Consider the following 19,923-nt stretch of genomic DNA (forward strand, 5'->3'; position numbering starts at 1 on the left):
GGACTCCACTACTGATAGAAGATCCCAGAAGAAAATATGACTCACAGCGATCTCGACGGTGCTGGGCGGCAGCAGGCGCGGCGCGGCGCCGCGGCAGTTGTCGAGGCACCACTGCGCGCAGTGCGCGGCGCGCTGCGCGGCCACGAGGCGCGCGCGCGCCCGCAGCCACGCGCAGTAGTACTTCTGCAGCCCGCGGCTCGGCTGCCACGCCACCGCGCACAGGCACAGGATCAGCCACACGCGCTCCGCCCACTCCTCCACTGGGCATTCCGTTATCTGCACGGTAAGCGACAGTGGGAAATAAGCAAGGGAATAGACAACCCTAATGCTCATTAAAATACATTTGAGGAAATTCGAAAACTGAGTTTTTAGGGTCAGCTTTAAAGTTGACCGTCTCCAAAATGTGTCTGTAGACATCTATTTACTTTATTTTAAGCAATATATGTATTTTAAGTAATATGCCTGTCATTTTCTTATCCACTGAAAAGGAAAGGGACGTCACACGAACACGCCAATAACAAATTTTACATTGGCCAATAACTGGATAGAATTAAATTGACAGCACACTTCATACGGGTTGTATACATTCACCCGGGTTATTCATTCATTCATACATTTAAAAATTAAGAGCTGTCAATCATCCGTCCCTTTCCTCTTCGGTGGGTTAGAAAAAGACGGGTGTAACTTAAAATAAAAATTGGGAGGTGTCTGCAGCAATCTACTTCGGAAATTTAAATATGTAAATGCAGTTTACCTGTCGAACACACTGCACCAGTATCTCATCTCGCAGTTCCTCTCGCTCTAAGCCTTTAGCAATGAGCGACTGTATCACTTGCGTCTCCTTGTCCACTGTTAATTCGCCGCGCATGTACCGGCAGAGGTCCTGCAATATGGAAACATTATTTTTAGATGCTATCTCCAGGGCAAGACATTACTTTTGGAAGAATAGGATGATTTGACTTTAGTCTTCAATCGTACAGGCGTCACACACCCAGATGCGCGTGTACATAAACTGCCTATATACGTCCCACTGCTGGGCACAGGCCTCCCCTCAATCAACCGGAGGGGGTATGGAGCATACTCCACCACGCTGCTCCACTGCGGGTTGGTGGAGGTGTTTTTACGGCTAATAGCCGGGACCAACGGCTTAACGTGCCTTCCGAAGCACGGGATGCGCGTGTACGTAAACGTTAATGTGTAGTGTCTGTGTAAACCGAAGTGTTTGACTATTTTACAAGTATACAACATGATCAAATTACGTAACCGCGTCAGAAGCAAATGCACTCTTTTACATAACATAACACAATAATAACCCTGACACTAGGGTTGATGAGGTCGGTAGATAACATTGGGATAGTCAGAGGTACATTCATCGCCACGCCTCTAAGCTTTCTGTTAGACCAACGTGATAGGTGATGAGCCGTATCGCCGTCTACAATGGTTGAGCCAATTGTGTTGGTGAAAACTGCATTTAAGATAAAAAACTCATTAGTGCAAGTCCGGTGCCGGGGTATTAGCGCTCCACTATTGCTAAGCAAGTCGGTGTACCACTGGAACACATGACTACTGATGTTACAACAAGTATTTTTTTCTGACAGAAGCAAATGCCTTTATATACAGGGTGTTAGTGACATCGTAACGAAAACTTTGAGGGATGATTCAGACCATGATTCTGAGTTGATATCAAGTGGAATTTTCCATCGCAAAAGTGTGGATAGGAAAATAATTAAAAAAAACAAAAAAAATTCATGAATTTTTTGACACGAAATTCCACTTGATATCAACTCAGAATCATGGTCTGAATCATCCCCCTCAATATTCGTTACGGTGTCACTAACACCCATACCTACTTGTATGGCTACCGTATGTACTTGTACGGGGTGTAAGTGACATCGTAACGAATACTGAGAGGGATGATTCAGCTGATTATTCTGAGTTAATATCAAGTGGATTTTTCCATCGCCAAAGTATAGAATTGAAAATAATTTAAAAAAACTGAAAAAAATACATGATTTTTGCGACGGAAAAATCCACTTGATATCGACTCAGAATCATGGTCTGAATCATCCCTCAAAGTTTTCGTTACGATGTCACTAACACCCTGTATATATTATTATCAATCAATTATTATTGCAGCACTCACCCTGAATATATTGACGGCGGCAGTGACACTGTCGGGGTCGTGCAGCTGTATGTGCGAGGTGGGGATGTTGTTCCCCTTGTGGTATGTGATCATTTCTTCCTTAGTTAACAACTCCATCGATTTGCTCTTCCTCGTCAGTGTAGCTATTATTGTGCCTGGAATAAAGTATAGCCATTAGTGCATTTCATTTAAAATATTAGGCCTGGGGGATTTGACTTTGAACTGTATTGTTAAAAATTGTGTAGATATAACTTTATTCGGTCTAATTAGAGTAGTCTTATTTACAGTTTTTACTTTGACATACGAATACTGTCCGAGTTTTAAGAGCTTTTCCAAAATGGATCTGGCATTCAATGGTGTTAAAGAACGGGTGGTCTAAAACAACCACATCGAAGCAATTCAACTCAAAAACAACATTGTAATTTGACATTTGCTCACAAAAGTGCGTATTGTCAACAAATGTGCGATAGAGTGAGAAACAGGGTGATAAGAGAGAGATGTGGTGTAAAAGACGATATAGTGACTAAGATTGAGAAGGGAATGTTCAGTTGGTTTGGACACTTAGAGCGGATGAAGGATAATAGGATTACGAAAGCAGTATATAAACCGAAGGTTGGTGGTAGGGCTGGCAGAGGAAGAGTCAAGGTTGAGTAAGACTTACTCTGAATTGGCGTGGGTGTATGAAACGATTGATGAATGTGGAGAAAGCAAGAGAAGTGTGCCAGGATCGAAGCAAACGGAATTCCGTAGTCTCTATTTACCCCGGTGGGAAATAGGAGTTTATGTAGGTATGTCAACAAAAGTCAAATAGCAACATTGTTTTTTTAGGTGAATTGTTTCAATAGAAATATTTCTTTTACCCCCTTGGTATAATATTGTTACATTAGCCTGATCGTCTTGTTGATTTATTGGTTACCTTCAGGCGAGCGCGGGTGCTCGTTGAAGTACAGCTTGGCGAACTCGGCGAGGTCGGTGGCGTCTGCGGGCGGCGAGGCGGGCGCCGCGGCGGCCGGCGCCGCCTCCAGCTGGTGCAGGCGCCGCTCTACGCGCTCCTTGCGGCGCGCGCTGCGCTCCGGGTTCTGGTACGCGATACACTTGTTACGCTACTGTACTGTGTGCGCCCTTACGACCACTTCCCAATAGGATAGCATTTTAACCATACAAGTCTCCTTCTTACCGTGTACCGCCTAATGCTAAATGCAAGCGAGACACAGTTGCTTACTCGCATAGAATAAGAAATAACACTACGTATAGAACAGCAACTCTCCGCTATGCTTTTACTTAGTCGCCCTGCAATGATGTTCTAGGTCTGTCAGAGGAAATCGAAACATGACAGTCGTCCCTTAGCAACGAAGAAATAGAAGCTTACTATCTTGCAATTAAATTGGGTACAGAGAATGTTGCTTAAGTAAAAAGATGATAAACTTACAGCAGAATCCCCATTGACCATAGGCGGTGGACTCAAGCATGTGTCCATCGGTACAGGCGGTGGGGGCGTGGGCGACTTCTGTGACGCAACGCTGTTGGGCAGAGACTTCTGTGACGTCATGCTGCTGGTCATCGACCGCTGTGACGTCACCGCGCTCGGCAGCGGCGGCAGCGGCGCTTCTGACAGTTCTTGCTCCGGTTCTTTAGGTGAGAATCTGAGGGAGACAAACCAATTTGGTAACCATAAAAATATCAACAGCTATATTTTGTTTACACCAAAACGGAGAAGAGAGAAGGCGAGCAGTGATATTGACAGAACATCTTCTTTCTCTTTCTCCCGCACGCCACGATTGGTCGATTCAATACAACTCCGCTCCTCTGCTCCATACATTGGTGGAAACTCAACCTTACTCTAAATTAAAACCGCTACTATGTAAATAGCTGAGATTGAAACATGAAAAAAACGAACCCATTCTCAGGTGGTAAGAGCGGAGGCGGCGGCGGGGACATCGGCGCAGGCGTTTCCTTCTCTTTAGCGGCCTCTTGCCCGGGCGGGCGAGGTATCACGGACTCGTATATAGGCTCCTTGCCGTTCACTATCGACAGCTTCCCGTTGGGGATCACGCCGTTTGTCAGCTCTGGCGGAGTCGTGTCTGAGGGGGAAATAAGGTTAAGTATTACTACTGTAATATTAAACAGAACGACCAGTTCAGTACAATTAGTGAATATATTTCAATAATATAATAATTATATTTCGTTTGGACGTTTCGTAATAAGTATCTCACGTTACAAAGTAGTAAAATTGCATTACCTTTAGCAGGGGGCGGTGGCGGCGGCGGCGGGCCGGCGGGTTCAGGCAGCACGGGGGGCGGCGGCGGGTCTGGTAACGCAGGTGAGGGCTCCTCCGGTAACTCCGGCGGCAGCGGCGGCGGCGGCAGTATCAGCGATGACGTCATCGAGTCTCCATTCGACATCGGCGAGATGCCCTTCACGCCGTTCATCGATGACGTCATGCTAGGCGGCATCATCGGAGGCAGAGGCAGTGAGGTCGGTGGTGCCGGCGGGATGGCTTCCGAAGGCGCGCCATCGGGCTTGCGCTGCGCTTCTGTTGTCGACTTGCTCAGCTCGTTCATTTCCGCAGCCAGCACGTGCTCCAACTGTTGTTAGTTATTAGGCGGTTAGGATATGTCATTAGAGTTGACAATGTTACGAATACGAACGAACAGATATATATTTATAAATGTAACCTCATAAAGCCCAGATTTCCAGAAAAGGACATTGGGCTTTACGACCATAAGACATGATGTGTTATACTGTGCGTACAAAATAGAAGCATTTGAAAAAAGGAATGGTATACGGTAGACAGATGAGCTAGAAAACTTTTATCGTATCGATGCTTTGTCCAAACACGTTTATTAGAGAGTCCAACAGGTATCCATATTCACGGAGACAATCCAATCAGAATAGTTACCTCATGATGCAAATCGTCAGCCAATCTGGCCATGGAGTCGCCAATCTCGGCTATAGACGGTTGATGATGGTCTGGTTGTCCATCGGGCGCGCCGCGTTGTCCGGGCACGTCTGCCAGGAAGTCGAACAGGTTGTCCAGGTTCACAGAGTCCGCTCGTGCCCCAGTTGCGGGCAGTCCTCGAAGCTGGTCCGCCATGTTTTCCAGCTCCACGCGCTCTTGGTTTGCTTTCTCTGCGAGGCTGATAGAAAAACAAAAAATATTTTATGCTCGTTAGCTTATGAGCATATATATGACATCCCGTGTCACCGAATCTAGCCGATGCATGCGATTCTTGTCAGGGAAAACAAATGCCATCCGAATCTTCTTCTATCGTGTGCCAACCTCATCAACCCTGGTGTCAGAGTTACTATTGAGCCGCCAAAGGCCCCTGACATGGCTCATGTAACGACTACTTACTTACATCATAAGTAACTGGGACCAACGGCTTAACGTGTAATGTCCTTACCAAACTATTGAACACAAAGTATTTTTTGTGACATGTCCCCACCGCGAATCGAACCGCGCTCAACCACTGGACAACGGAGATCCATCCGGATCAAATGAAACATAATAAAAAAGCAGTCATGTTATTCTTAACGAAAAAGTAAGATGATTCCGTGCTTCGGAGGGCACGTTAAGCCGCTGGTCCCGGCTATTAGCCGTAAAAACACCTTCACCAACCCGCAGTGGAGCAGCGTGGTGGAGTATGCTCCATACCCCCTCCGGTTGATTGAGGGGAGGCCTGTGCCCAGCAGTGGGACGTATATAGGCTGTTTATGTATGTATGTATGTTATTCATACCTGTTTCTCTCCTCTCGCAGCTTGATCTCCTGGTTGACCCTCTTCATCTCCCGTAGTGCCGCAGCCACCTCCCTGGCGAAGGCGCCGCGCAGGTGGCGCTGCAACGTCAGGGCCGCCCGCCGTAGCCGCAGGAACGCCGCGCGCTCCTTCCAGCCGCGCCACGCCGCTTGCAGCACTATCACCGCGTTACGCCATTGTAGATACTGGCGGCGTTTCACGCTGCCCTTGTACCACTGTAGAAAGGAGATTAATCAGGGATTTTTGTTGGATGAGATGAGCTAAGAAACATAAAAGCCCAAAAGAGATAAAAGATAATGACTACTTACTAAAAAGTACATTCTCTTATTACACTATTAGGGTGGATTTCCTCTAAAGCAGAGTCGGGAAGAGGCGAGCGGAAAATGCCAAATCGACCAATTACCACGAGGGAAAGATCGACAGAGCGCATTCTCTCTTGCACGCAGTTAACGATCGATTCCGCATGTCCCAACTCTTATCCACTCCTTTGCGCTTTGGTGGAAATCTTTACAAAAATTATAAATATTTACCTTCTGCAACCTAAGAGCCGAGGACTGTATAAGCGCAGTCCTCTTGGCTTCGAGCGGCGCGTGTACAGAGCTCCGCATGAAGATCTTCGTGTGTCCGATCTGCCAGTCGTCGCCCGGCGCACTTACTAGTCCAATAATACGCCTGAAGAGGGGAATTAATAATATTACTTAAGTTATTGAATAGTCCTGTTTAAATGTACACAGTTTGCTGTAGATGATTAAAAAATGTTCTTAAACTTCCAAGCACATTATCGTAAGTGATGGTAAGACCCAATTTGGTTGGCCCGTATCGATATGCTGCAGATCGTGGGAACTTTTCAAAAAAATGCACCACCCACATTATGATTTGTTCATATCAGAAAAATATTCAATACGAGTGTAAGAAGTATAAAAAGTAAATGAAATTTTACAGCGGGTATTATAAAGTTCTGAATTCTTAAATGTTCCAAATTCAAATTTAATTGAACTCGTGTCTTGTGTTTACGCAAGACTTTTGCTAAAGAAAATACGAAGGTATAGCGAAATACTCACGCTACATCAGGATTCGTTGGTCTCGGATGCGGCAACAGGCATCGGTAGCGCGCCTGGAACAGCGGCGTGGGCAGGTGCACGGGGAAGCCGTCGCGGCGGATGCGCACGATCTCGTTCATACCGAGGTACCGCAGCTGTTCCAGCACCAACTTGTCGTTATATAACCCCGCTTCTTTGTTCTCGTTCGGTTTTATGCAGCGGACGTACCTGAAATTATAGGCAAAATCAGCCAAGATCACCCTGGCTGGTATCCCCGGATCTACAGGGGAATAACTGGATTGGACACACCTGCCCTGTGACAGACCTCTTAGCGGGCACATAAAACTCATATATTTAATGGGTGGGTAAACGACATTTTTAAAAGATTTAATTAGGTATATTAACGGTGGCCGTAAACTAATCGAAAAAAATGTATTTTGACGGGCGCCACTGTGAGGTCTCGCACCACCTAAATATTTGATAGGGCCCCCACTGACGCTACGCAACGCATAACTAGGAAGACTATCTCAAGTAAACAAGAATGAGCCAGGAGGAATAGCGACAGAAAGAGAAGTAAATGGGAATGAGTTAAGAAGAACAGCTGTAGAGCCACAGTAGTCATTGATTGGCGAGATTATGAGCTTCGAAGAATACTCACCATACATCAGTGACTTGCAGCATGTCCACAAGAGATTGCAACTGTGCTCTGAATGTGTCCACTACAGTCGGCCGTCCTTTAGAGGTGCCTCGTTGAGTCGTGTTTGTAGAATTTGGGCTTGACAATGATATATCCTAAAACAAGCAATAGGATTAAACCCTTGAATTTATCTCTTGAGATCTGGGTAAACATACGAGATATGTCATAGGTAATTTTAAACATGTATTGCAACAGATTCGGAGGAATTTAAGTCATCATGACCAAATATTAAGAACGATCTATCTCTTACATAGAACGCTACGGGTCATCTAAACAATGCTTTAAATTGCCTTCATTATTTATTTTGAGGCGATACGGCTCACCACCGATACGTTGATACGTTGGTCTAGCAGAATGCTCGGTGAGATTTGGGTACTTAGTTCATCTTGCGATGGATGCACCTCTAACTACCCCAATTTGGTAGTTTCCTAGGTCAAAGATAAATTATGAAATTCTGATTACTTAATAAACTCAGATATAATGGTGAAGATAAAGCGTTTTTTTTTTCTATTTACGAATTTTAATAAGGAAAAATTTTGTCACGTTTTTCTATGACGTCACAGTGTGCTTTTTCATACAAATTCTACGTTTAGAAAAAAGTAACTGATTTGACTAGTTGGAAACTACCCTACTGGGACATAGCCATGAGTTTATTTATGTTACGAATTATTTCCAGACAAAAAGACTACTTACATGTCCAGGTGGCGCCAAATCAGCGACATAGTCTGCGAGTTCCCTCACGAAGGGATTCTGCGACCGGCTCAAGTGGTCGATGAACGCGTCTTGCTGCGTATCTCGGTTCTTGTCCACGAAGCCTTGCACGCTATACGTCACTGCCCCGGCGTAGTGCTGAACCCCGAACTCTTCCTCCCACTTCCTCCGCGAGCCCTTCACGAAGCTCTGGTGTTCCCCGAACTCGCCTTGGATGTTCGTTAGGTACGCACCATCTGAGCCCTGGAATCGAGGAGCATATTAGTTAGGTCAAATACGCAACCGTAACTTTTCCCGAAAATAGATTTTTCATAATTGTCGGCCCATTTTGGCGAACATTTTTTTTATAAGACCGTCCAATTGTACAGTAATCATATGTCTGCTTGTTAAAAGTAAATGTGTAAGTGTATTTGATTTGATTAATATTTATACCAAATTTTAGTACCAGTTTCATAGTTACCTTTGGCATATGGCATTGTTCGCTCAGCAGTTTGAGCAGACTCCTTGGAGGTTTCTCCAGTAGTTCCAGACACGCAGAGTTGTCTGTGAACTGGATCTGGTTGTACTTTATCCTTTCTTGTTTGTACTGAAACAATTATAGCCATGTCACACCAACTCATTCAAAAATATATTTTTTAAGGGAGACATTTGAAGAACAATGCATTAATTTGCAGTTAATAATAGTTTCAGGCGTCCCATAGTTGTTTTACGTAAATTTTCTGTTTGGTATGTAATAAATATAACAATGCTACACTTACAATCTCCTGTTCCAAAGCAAACACATAGTTGTTGAAGAACATGTGCAGCTTCTCATTGGCGTAGTTGATACAAAGTTGCTCTAATGAATTCGCGGCAAAGTTCTCGAAGCCGAAGATGTCGAGCACGCCGAGAGCGCGGGGCGCTTCGCGGCCCGGCGCCGAGCAGCTGTTCACGTGGCGAACCAGCCACGCAAAGGTTCGCGAGTATAGAGCGCGCGCCATCGCATGCCGGTTTTCACGGGCCTGAGGAAAGATAATCCTTATGAATGAAGTGTAACTAACGGTTTCTTTGAGAGGTTTTTGCTTAGTACGAGAAAAACGATTTAGCCAAAGATCAGTAAAGAGGTCTATTCCGATTTCTCTGGCCACAGTGGTCGCCAAAGTGTTTGACAGTCTGCTTGGTCAGCATCTAAATAAAAACGTGTCGTTAAACGACGCACAGTTTGGCTTTAGACCTGGTCTTTCTACCGAGAGTGCTATACTGTGCCTGAAGCAGACTGTGCAATACTACACGAGTAGAAGGACCCCAGTGTATGCATGCTACCTTGATTTGTCGAAAGCGTTCGACCTCGTGTCATACGATATTCTATGGAGTAAATTAAGGGATGAAACTGGATTACCTGGGGAGATTGTACAATTGTTTATGTATTGGTACAAAAATCAGAGAAACTCTGTAAGATGGGCAGGTTCTCTCTCGGAGGGGTACGTTTTGGAGTGTGGGGTGAGGCAGGGGGGGCTAACCTCTCCCACACTTTTCAGCCTGTATGTCAACCGACTGATCGATGAACTCAGTAGTACCGGCATAGGGTGTCATATAGACGGAGTATGCGTGAATAATATCAGCTACGCTGACGATATGGTGCTGCTGAGCCCATCGATTGGTGCCCTCCGAAGACTCCTGAAAATTTGCGAGTCCTACGCGGTGGCTCATGGGCTCAAATACAATGCAAAAAAGAGCGAGGTAATGATTTTCAGACCGGATAACAATCGTTACACTTTGAGTCCGAATTTCGTTTTATGTGGTACAGCTCTAAATCATGTTGAGCAATTTAAGTATTTGGGCCACTGGGTCACCCAGGATCTTAAGGATAGGGTGGATATAGAGAGAGAGCGCAGGGCGCTGTCTGTCCGATGCAACATGTTGGCCCGCAGGTTTGCGCGGTGTACGGGGACTGTCAAAACTGCGCTATTTAAAGCGTACTGTCAGTCCTTTTACACCTGTAGCCTGTGGGTTAACTATACGCAGCGGACATACAGCGACCTGCGCGTGCAGTATAATAACGCGTTCCGGGTGCTGATGGGACTGCCGCGCTACTGCAGTGCCTCCGCGATGTTCGCTGCGGCTAACACGGACGGATTTGCAGCCATCATGCGAAAGCGGTGCGCTTCCATCCTGCGCCGCACGCGCGACAGTCCCAACACCATCCTGCGCGCGCTAGTTGACCGGTGGGACTCTCCGATGCTGGCTCGCTGGATTCGGCTGCACGCAGTCGTATGATTGGCCGCCAGCGTCGGGGAGTCCATCCGGACTTGCCATTTTTAATATATTTGTATGTTACTAACACTAGTTTTGTAAGCTTGCAATTTTACTAACAAATATGGATGTAATCAATGTGGATGAGTCCGAAATAAATGATTATTATTATTATTATTATTATTCTTATACACAGTACTGAGAAGAATTGACTAAAGCCCGAAAATTTTATTGATAGCATCATACATAACTTAAGACCCGACATCAGGATGTTATTCATCCATAGTCATAGATCTCACAACCCACATGACAGAAGAAGAAAAACACTGGATTTGTTGCAGTTCTTGTATAATAGGCAAATAATAAAGATCATAGGTCTTTCTGTGACCACTTACAGTCAATTCTCCGTTGACTACACTGTAAATCAACCGAGTATATTCTCACCTCATGCAACCGCAGCGGTATATCGGTGACATTGCCCCGAACATTGATCTGTCTTTCAAGTAACACCCGTTTAGCAGTGGGTGGAGCAAGCCCTAGGAGGTTGGCGACCGCGTCCACTGCTTCCGTGTCTTCTGGCGCTAGAGTTGTGCGCTCTCCATCCACATCCTGCAAAAAAGAATACAAAAATCTGTTATATAAAAGCGAAAGATCACACACATACTGATTGACTCACGACTCACTGATCATGAAATCTCAGAAACTACAAGTGCTAGGAGTCCCAATTTTTTTTTTATTGCATGGGAGTCTCTTAGGACGTGCTTACTAAGACGGGGTTTTGCGAAATTCAATGCAAAAAAGGGTGGCAAAGTTTGCATGTGTCGTTTTTAAAGTTAGAAGCATGAAATTTCGCGGACGAATTCGCGGGCGGATAGCAAGGGTAGTATTATTTTATATTTCTAAAGTTATGATATGACCCCTATGCATTGTTAAACTGTAATAAACAGGCTAGTTTATCAACTATGTAGTGACAAGGAGATTATTGTTACGATGTTAGGAAAGTCGTATTGTTGATTTATGATCTCCCACCGAAGTGCATGGCGTAAGTATACAAATTGTTATTCTCACGCTGCGAGATTTACACAACTATTACATGAAAGCAAGTACTATGTCTATAACAAAAGTACTACTACCTAATAGGAATATCTATTATCTATTGCTGACATTGTAGTATTTGTATGCTCATAATAATTAATCTAAAAAGTATGATAAACTTTATATTGTAGCACCTCTCTTGTCTTAAGTTTGTGATACCTATTATTAGTCATTTTTTTGTTGTAAAACAATCCAACACAATGTTTGGAACAAGTTACCTTAGTAGCTAGAACTATCCTTTTTCATGTCGGAACCCAATTTTTCACGAAAAAATAATATGAAAGTTCGCCACCAAACTTGACATTTTGATATTCACCCAAATACGAACTACTATAAGATTATGAAAAAGAACGATGTTCCGAATGTTACCTGGAACTGCACGTTGCCGAGCCACAGCACGGCGGCGAGCACCTTGAAGAGCCCCTCGCACATGTGTGGCGGCACCTGCAGCACTGTCAGCGCTAGCTGCAGCGCCTCCAGCTTGCCCTGCTCGCCGCCACGGCTGCGCGCCTCCTCGTCCTCTGGCCGCAAATACTTGTACTGCACGTCTTCGCGGAGACGCAGGCTACTACGGAGTTCCGCGTTGTGCTGGAGTTAAGAAATAACTTGTTTAGACATTCATTAATACAAATAGAAGTCTCTGTTAAAACTATTTACGAGTCCAGTTCTAACATCTATAGACATGCATCCATTTTTTTTATTGGAGGCGCTTGGTTGTCAGTTTTATACGACCTATAAATACCTTAGCTCCTTCAACGAGCTGGTAGAAGACATGGTAGTTAGTCTCCCGTGGCGCCGGCCCAGTAATCCGCGCTCGCTCCAGCAGGAAGTCTCTTAGCACTGCCCCTCGGATCCCGCCCCGATTGTCCAATCGCACTTCCACGAATTTGCCGAAACGGGACGAGTTGTCGTTGCGAACGGTTTTTGCGTTTCCTGAAAACATTAAATTTCTATTAAATTTTGGAACTTTCGATTTTTCATATTTTTGTAAGGTTTAGAGATCTTAAACAAGACAAATGCAGGATAAGCCTGAATGGAGGACGTTATTACTTAACACACTGGTAATATTAAAGGTTTCCTCTTGACGTCTGTACGTAAACGTGCACTACATAAAATTGAATAGGTATGGCGAGGCGATTTTTACCCAAAAGCACTGTTACTCTAAAGAGAATCCCTCCAGAGTTGGCTGTAAAATATTGCTTACCAAAAGCCTCGAGCACAGTATTGGCTTCCAGAATCTGCTGCTCTGCCCACGAGGCCTGACCTCCGGCAGCACATAAATACTGCAGAATGAACTTCGTCGTTTCAGTTTTGCCCGCACCGCTCTCCCCGGATATCACTACCGATTGGTTCTTTTCGCCATTCTGTGGGGAGAGTTACTGTTAATAAAATAGTAGCCAGCAGGGCTAACACGCGCAACGTGATAAAACTATCGATCGATTCAATCAATTTTGTCGAAATCGATAAGTTTGTTTATTTCCCTCACATGTGCGTTATGTGATTTTGTTCATATTTTGACAGAACGACATGACTTATTTGGGTTCACTTAGCACCAATCGACAAAACGACATAAGTATCTCGGTATATCGGTAAAATGACCGTGACAATTTTTTATGACGTTGCGCATGTTATCACTGGTGTAGTTTGTACCGACTTCAAAAAAGGACGAGGTTCTCAATTCGACCGTATATATATTTTTTTTTCGTCTTAGCAGTCAACTGAATAAGCACTAGTAATTCGATTTAAAATGTACAACTCGTGATTGAAAAGCGAGTAATCTACGGAATATGGTGATTGGAAGAAGAGAAAGAGCCAGATTTTGGATCTGCGTATCTATATTGGTTTGAAATATCTATTAAGTGGAATAAACACTCAAAAGCTCGATACTCTGATCAGTCTTACTCCATTCATTACTGACCAATCCTTGCAAACTTGTAAAAAAGCTTACCTGTAGCGAACTGTAGGCCGACTCAGCGAGCGCGAACACGTGCGGCGGAAGACTTCCAAAGGCTTTGCCTCTGTAATTTTGCATATGTTCCTGTGAAAAACAACAACTTTAGAACACAATGTTTTATTTTTTGTTTTTAGAACACAATCAGCTAAATAGGTCATAAAATTGTGGACTTCAGTCCTTATCTCAAGATATTGACGAAGGATATTTTTGAATCTATGGTCATGAGTATGGTCTTATGAGCAGTGTCAAGTAATTAGTTATTAGTAGTACCTTACTAACACGTGACAATGCATCGGCATTGTTCATTTAGGAAGATATTGAAGTAGATACATGTATATAGCCAAGTAAAAGTCTTTCTACGTTTTGTACCCTTCACTGAACAATGGAAGATAAATTGTACAAATGAGACTCGCGCAAGGCGTCTCACTGAGGTATTATGTTCAAATCACTTAATTTCTTATAATTAGCAGCGAAATGACAGGCGGAAAAAAGCGAAATAATCCTATTGCTTTTTATCTAGAAGGGAAATAGAAAGTGACAGCTATTGTATGGTGATTATTCACTTAAAAAACGCAGGAAGGAACCTTTTAACGTCTCGTATCTTATTAGACGAGATAAGCGTGAATAAAATACGGAAACGTCCCGTATAAATCTCATTGTTAGTATGTTTTTTGGATTTAAGTTTTCCTTTCGGACAGATTAAAAAAGGTAGTTTCATTTTGAAAGGCAGTGCAGCGTGATTCCTGTGACGTCCATAAAACCATTCATGATAATAGCTGGACACGCGCCGTTTGCCATACGACTATAACCATGGCTATCCATCACAACGATATTTCTGTCATTATGTCGTTAACAATAAACGCAAGTATAAAGGTAGGTACTCACCGTTGTGTAGCATCCCAACTCCTTATATGGATTCACTGCGACTAGAATAGAGCCCGTGTATGTCTGTTTGGTTGTTAAGGAAAATTAATAAGTAGCTAATTATGAACAAATATAGTATTTGGTTTAACTATAGACCTAATGTAATAATAAATCATAAACTTTAATGATACGTATTTTATTTACCATCGAAATGTTTCCTTTTCCCGCAAATACAAAGAATGAATAAAAATATTTGTCAATAACTGTGAGTGATCATTACTAAAAAGAGAGAGAAAGAAAGAGATAGAGAGAAAAGGAAAAGAGGGAGAAGGAGAGACAGAAAGAAGAGAGAGAGAGAAAGGGCAAGAGAGAGAGAGAGAGCGATCTTCGTGCTGACTGAAAAACGGCGTCGCCGCGTCATAATAAACAGTCACATCTACCTACTAAGAATGCATCATGGCTAAAATCGGTGTATCATTTTGAAGCAACAAGCTCATCTCACCGATTAATTCTTTAACAAACTACTTATAGCAGAAACTTCATTTAAAGTCCTAGACCGCCTGTCCCTGCTAAGTAATTGATAGAAAGCTTCAAATACGTATAAATAAGTTATCCGTGCGATGAAAGACAACTCGGTTTCGAGCAAAATTAACTTAGTCGGGAAGCTGTATCGATCTGGCTGTGGTCCGGTGGGCATAGCGTTCACTTGCCGCGATAAAAAATGAAAACGTAAATCAGCGGACACCATACATTTATTAAACGGAATGGCTGTTGCCTTTCGGGGCCCGCATACGCATTTTTTGCAGCGCAGTGCGCTTGGGTTACCCCGTTTGTTTGAATGAGACGTTAAAATCGATTTAATTTAATGAAACGGTTCGTCGTATCGCTACGAAGGCTTGCAATAGGGTAGTTTCCAACCAGTCAAATCAGTTACTTTTTACTAAACGTGAAAACACGAAATTACTAAGGAATCTGTACGAAAAAGCAACTTGTTTCCTACTAATATGTGAACACGGATTGGTTTGCTGTTGATCTCTTTCATAAAAGGATACGTATACAAGGTCATGGTGGTACCGCCTCTTGAGGTTGTCGTTGATGGCTTCCTCTGTGATCTGCGGCATCAGCGTCATGTCGGGCACGCCCGGGCCCTCGCTCTCTCGCTCCTCCATCTTGCCTGCAATAAACAATTCTGGTTAGCTTCTTTCTAAGAAAGTATAATTACTATGGTGTTACTGTGGTGATAGAACTTCACGAGATTTAAACTTAAATCTCGTGAAGTTCTGTTTGGAGGCTTTTAGTAACGGGCCTTTGGTGTATTACACGTATTCTTAGTGAAGTAATACATTGAAGTGAAGTGCTTAATGAGGTAATTCACTCAGGTGAAGTCAGGTGATTGATTTACTTAACACACTAACCGCCTTACCAGTAACAAATAAACAAGCGGCGAACGTGTGTAAGTATTTGACATCCAAGCAAAATTCAACCGAATTATTTAATGATTGGATTTAATTTTGTTTGGTTGTCAAATACTTGTACACACGTTCACAGCTTGTTTATTTTCAATTGGTAAGGCGGTAAGACTACAGCCGGGTATTATAGCGTTAAAATATGGAACATTATAATTAACTCCACTTCTAACCATTGCGGAGTTTTCCCTGCTTCCATCTTTCTTTTCTATTTACTGTTTGATTGCTAATTCGCTTTTCAAACATCGCCTGGACCTTCAATACTAGTCCATTTAAATTCACACCGTCAACACAGCTCTTTTCCTTAATAGCCGATCTGTCAATCTTACGTAAAAACGCGCGACGCGAATAACTTTGTCCAAAATTAGGTTTAACGATGTCGGTAGCCATCTTTTACCAAAATATATAGAAAATCTCATAAAATGTGGCGAAAGTTATTAAAAAATATTAAAAACGGACATGGCAGTTGATTTTATTTGTCAACTGTGAAATGTTAGTAGGGTTGACAGCGGAACAAGGGAACATTCAATTCGAAATTCAAACATGATTAGTAAATAAAAACAAAGAATATTGTCAACACATGTCAACGGTAATAAAAAAGATGCTCAAAAGAGATCGAATAGCAATTATTGTTTTATAAGGGTGTGAAGCAATAAAAATATTTTCATACGATCGGATTATATTACACCTAGACGTCGAAAAAGGAGACGGCTCCCCTTCGAGGGCTACATACAATGTTGTCTTTAGGTCGAGGGTCGAGATCGAGGAGGTCGATTCTGTGCTGAACAAACGAATCTCGTGTAAACGAAACTATGAAATATTATATGTTTTTGTTTAGTCTAATACACGAACGCTCGTGCGTGTGTCGTGTGTAAACATATCAAAAACAATGTTGATAGCTGTTTAATTCTAAGCAAAGGTTTGAAATTCTCGAAGTATCTCGTTTCGTATAAAGTGATACTAACATTGTTTTTCTTTAGGATTGCAGAGGCTTAGTAGAAAATATTAAGAACACCAGTCAGCCAGTAAATAAGTGAAGAAGGTCTTGAGAATTGTTCCAAACTTTCAGAATAAGTCCTCGACTCAATTCACAATCTCTCGCCCTAGAGGAGTCCCGATGATATGATTTTATCTTGTTGATCGATCGCTAAACGGTTTTCGTGACTTTTGACACGCTATTGAGTTCAGTTAGGGGACGTTGGATGATTGCTTAACAGGTAAATCATTTACCGTCGTGTCTGGATCATATGGAAGTAGGGTGAGAATGGTAGGTATGATCTATGTCGTATAAAATCGTCTTTTATCGAAGTCTTTTTGATTGTCCTGTATAAGATTCAATCTGCCATACTTACGTACTAACACAACATCACTGCCTCTGTGGTCTAGTGGTTAGAGCGTTGCTCATGATCTGGAGGTCCGGGTTCAATTCCCGATGGGGACGGCGAAATCACTTTGTGAGACTGTCCTTTGTTCGGTAAGGACATTGTAAGTAAGTAAGAAGTAACATGATTCCGTGCTTCGGAAGGCACGCTGTTGGTCCCGGGCTACTAGCCCAAATCCACCAATCCGCAATGGAGCAGCGTGGTGGTATGCTCCATAACCCCCCGGTTGATTGAGAGGAGGCCTCCCCTCAGCAGTGGGACGTATATAGGCTATTTATGTTATGTATACATACTAAAGTATACGTACAAGAAGGGCAAGATGTTATTAATAACAATTCAATACATATAAGAAAGCATAGCAACAAGCAATCTTTAGAGGCAGCACACCCGGAGGCCGGGAGGGACTTATCGGACGGAAATGTCACTTGCGGATAACTACGTCACCGCGCGCCCTCGCACTTGCCATTATCAACATTACGAGTATTGATATTACCCATCTTCCGCTGCAATGACCATTGCGAATCAAATGCGCTTTGCGAATGGTTAGTGTCATTTCTCTTTTTATTCGCTGTAAAATTAGACGCCACAGAAATTTTACTGCCTGAATTCTGAGATGATGTCCAAAAAGTTAGTTCCAGTTGTCTTACGCGTATTTGTATTTGTGTTAGGTATGTAGGCGGGATGGACATATCTAAATATATAAAAGGAGAAACTGACTGACTGATATATCAACGCACAGCCTAAACGGCTAAACGTAGGCACTTGAAATTTGGATGGGACGTAGCTTAGGTACCGTAGAGGTGCACTAAGAAAGGACTTCCCGAAATTCCCACGGGAACGGGAATCAGCGGGAAAATCCTTTTGTATGAGAAATAGTTCTCTTTTATAACACGCCACGCGGACGGAGTCGCGGGCAAAAGCTAGTAGTATATATTTTTCGTCGTATAAAAATACTTGTGTTAGAATTCTTTAAAATCCAAACCCCAAAGCATCGTGTATCTTATTTTGCTCCCTACCTCCACTTAATACGTCCACAAAAGATTTAAAATGTTTTTTTTCTAAGTTCGTCTACAAAACTCCATTAACTCGGAGCAATGAGTTTGAAAAACCAACTTGAAATGTACATTTTTGAAGCTCCAGTAATGAAGTTGATGTTGTTCTTCTCACAATTAATCAAGGAAAACTCATTCACAAGTTATGACGACTTCTGGTCCAGGCGACGGCACGTGCGGGAAAAAAAACCAAGAAGATTTTACACCTTTATTCTAAGATGTTATCTCGAAATTTCCTTCTAAAAAAAGTATAAATCTCGAAATTACTCGAAATGACTCATACTCAGCTGAGTATTTTAAGTTGACTTCCTCGACGTGAGGACTTTACTTTTTTTATATGGCAATCGTCCAGAAATGACATTTTTGCCAGCGTCACGTCGATTATTATGTGACAAAATAACGGATTAGTTATACATTACGAAATTGTCAAGAATCACTATGGAGTTAGTGAACTATCAACCCAACACATTATAGGTGGTTAATTGGAACAAACAATCATTATAAAATATAAAGATATAATAAGTATTGAGAAAATATTATATACAACGAATTATACTTTAAGGACTTTACTCATTGGAGGTGAGCACATGTTACTGCCAACAAAAATAATGACGTCATGCGTCTTCACAACCTCACTGGAGTAATCTCGAGGTAAGGTTGAGGCAACGTCTAAGACTACCGATTTGGAGCTGAGTTCGAGGTCTTCATTATCGCCGCCTCAATTGAGGATGAAGACAAGGAAAGTAAGAGTAGGAAGAAGTAAAGTAAGGAAGAGAGGAAGGAAGGTAGGTAGGAGTGGGTAGGGGTAGTGGGAGGAGCAATTAGTTTGAAAAACTCAATTGTATAGGTAAGTTAGAGTTAACATTTTAGAATACGTGTGTTAGCGGAACATTGTATGTTATGGCAAAAACTATGCGCCAGTCATGGCGAAACTTCCGCTATTTATAAGATGAATACGGCAAATAGACTTTGCATAATGTATGTAAATCAATGTTTATAGCAACGTCGGGGATAGTTCAAGGGAAGATAAGTGCGAACAGATAGATCCATTTACCTGACAATTTATCGTTTCGTTATCGGATTACTGCTGGTTAGGATTAAAAGCCCCTTGAGGTTCGTTAGTGAGACATTTCGAGTAGATTGTTGACTGAGTAGGTTCTAGGCAAACCAAGAGGGAATAGGGATATTTGCATGCTATTGTTGATAGCTGATCAATTTATGTACATCCATCTATTAATGTACCCTTTTCAAAGGCAAATAAAGATTATTTTTATAAGTACAAGTTAGAAATTCCTCGTGGATTTCTATACAAAGACTTCCCAGCGATACGAATATATTTTGAAGATTGTGGAATAGTTCCTCTTCTCTATCTCGTAAGCACGGAACCTGTGATGTGGGTTTTCTTACGCCGCTGATACCTTATAAAATGTATTCAAAATTAAAATGTTTTTTTTGTTGCGTATATTAGGGTTACCTTTACCGGCTATAAACTTATCTATATTGAAATACACGACGTCACCAAAACCAAAA

General features: G+C 42.6%; 1 protein-coding gene across 1 annotated transcript in view; it reads right to left on the reverse strand.

The window, feature by feature from the left end:
- Positions 1-19,923, reverse strand: part of LOC126375183 (uncharacterized) — a 79,930-nt gene that overhangs the window by 11,457 nt on the left and 48,550 nt on the right. Inside the window, exons 3-24 of the mRNA XM_050022051.1 lie at positions 15,546-15,667; positions 14,515-14,577; positions 13,624-13,713; positions 12,880-13,039; positions 12,418-12,608; positions 12,045-12,263; positions 11,025-11,189; positions 9,107-9,349; positions 8,809-8,934; positions 8,331-8,591; positions 7,599-7,732; positions 6,962-7,168; positions 6,431-6,572; positions 5,883-6,115; positions 5,043-5,280; positions 4,383-4,728; positions 4,041-4,224; positions 3,573-3,786; positions 3,060-3,222; positions 2,144-2,298; positions 755-883; positions 46-276 (exon numbers count right to left, since the gene is read on the reverse strand). Coding sequence (XP_049878008.1) covers positions 46-276; positions 755-883; positions 2,144-2,298; positions 3,060-3,222; positions 3,573-3,786; positions 4,041-4,224; positions 4,383-4,728; positions 5,043-5,280; positions 5,883-6,115; positions 6,431-6,572; positions 6,962-7,168; positions 7,599-7,732; positions 8,331-8,591; positions 8,809-8,934; positions 9,107-9,349; positions 11,025-11,189; positions 12,045-12,263; positions 12,418-12,608; positions 12,880-13,039; positions 13,624-13,713; positions 14,515-14,577; positions 15,546-15,662 — 4,011 coding nt within the window. The 5' untranslated portion in view covers positions 15,663-15,667. The remainder of the gene's footprint in view (positions 1-45; positions 277-754; positions 884-2,143; positions 2,299-3,059; positions 3,223-3,572; positions 3,787-4,040; positions 4,225-4,382; positions 4,729-5,042; positions 5,281-5,882; positions 6,116-6,430; positions 6,573-6,961; positions 7,169-7,598; positions 7,733-8,330; positions 8,592-8,808; positions 8,935-9,106; positions 9,350-11,024; positions 11,190-12,044; positions 12,264-12,417; positions 12,609-12,879; positions 13,040-13,623; positions 13,714-14,514; positions 14,578-15,545; positions 15,668-19,923) is intronic.

This window comes from Pectinophora gossypiella, chromosome 18 (assembly GCF_024362695.1).
Source record: "Pectinophora gossypiella chromosome 18, ilPecGoss1.1, whole genome shotgun sequence".
NCBI lineage: Eukaryota > Metazoa > Arthropoda > Insecta > Lepidoptera > Gelechiidae > Pectinophora > Pectinophora gossypiella.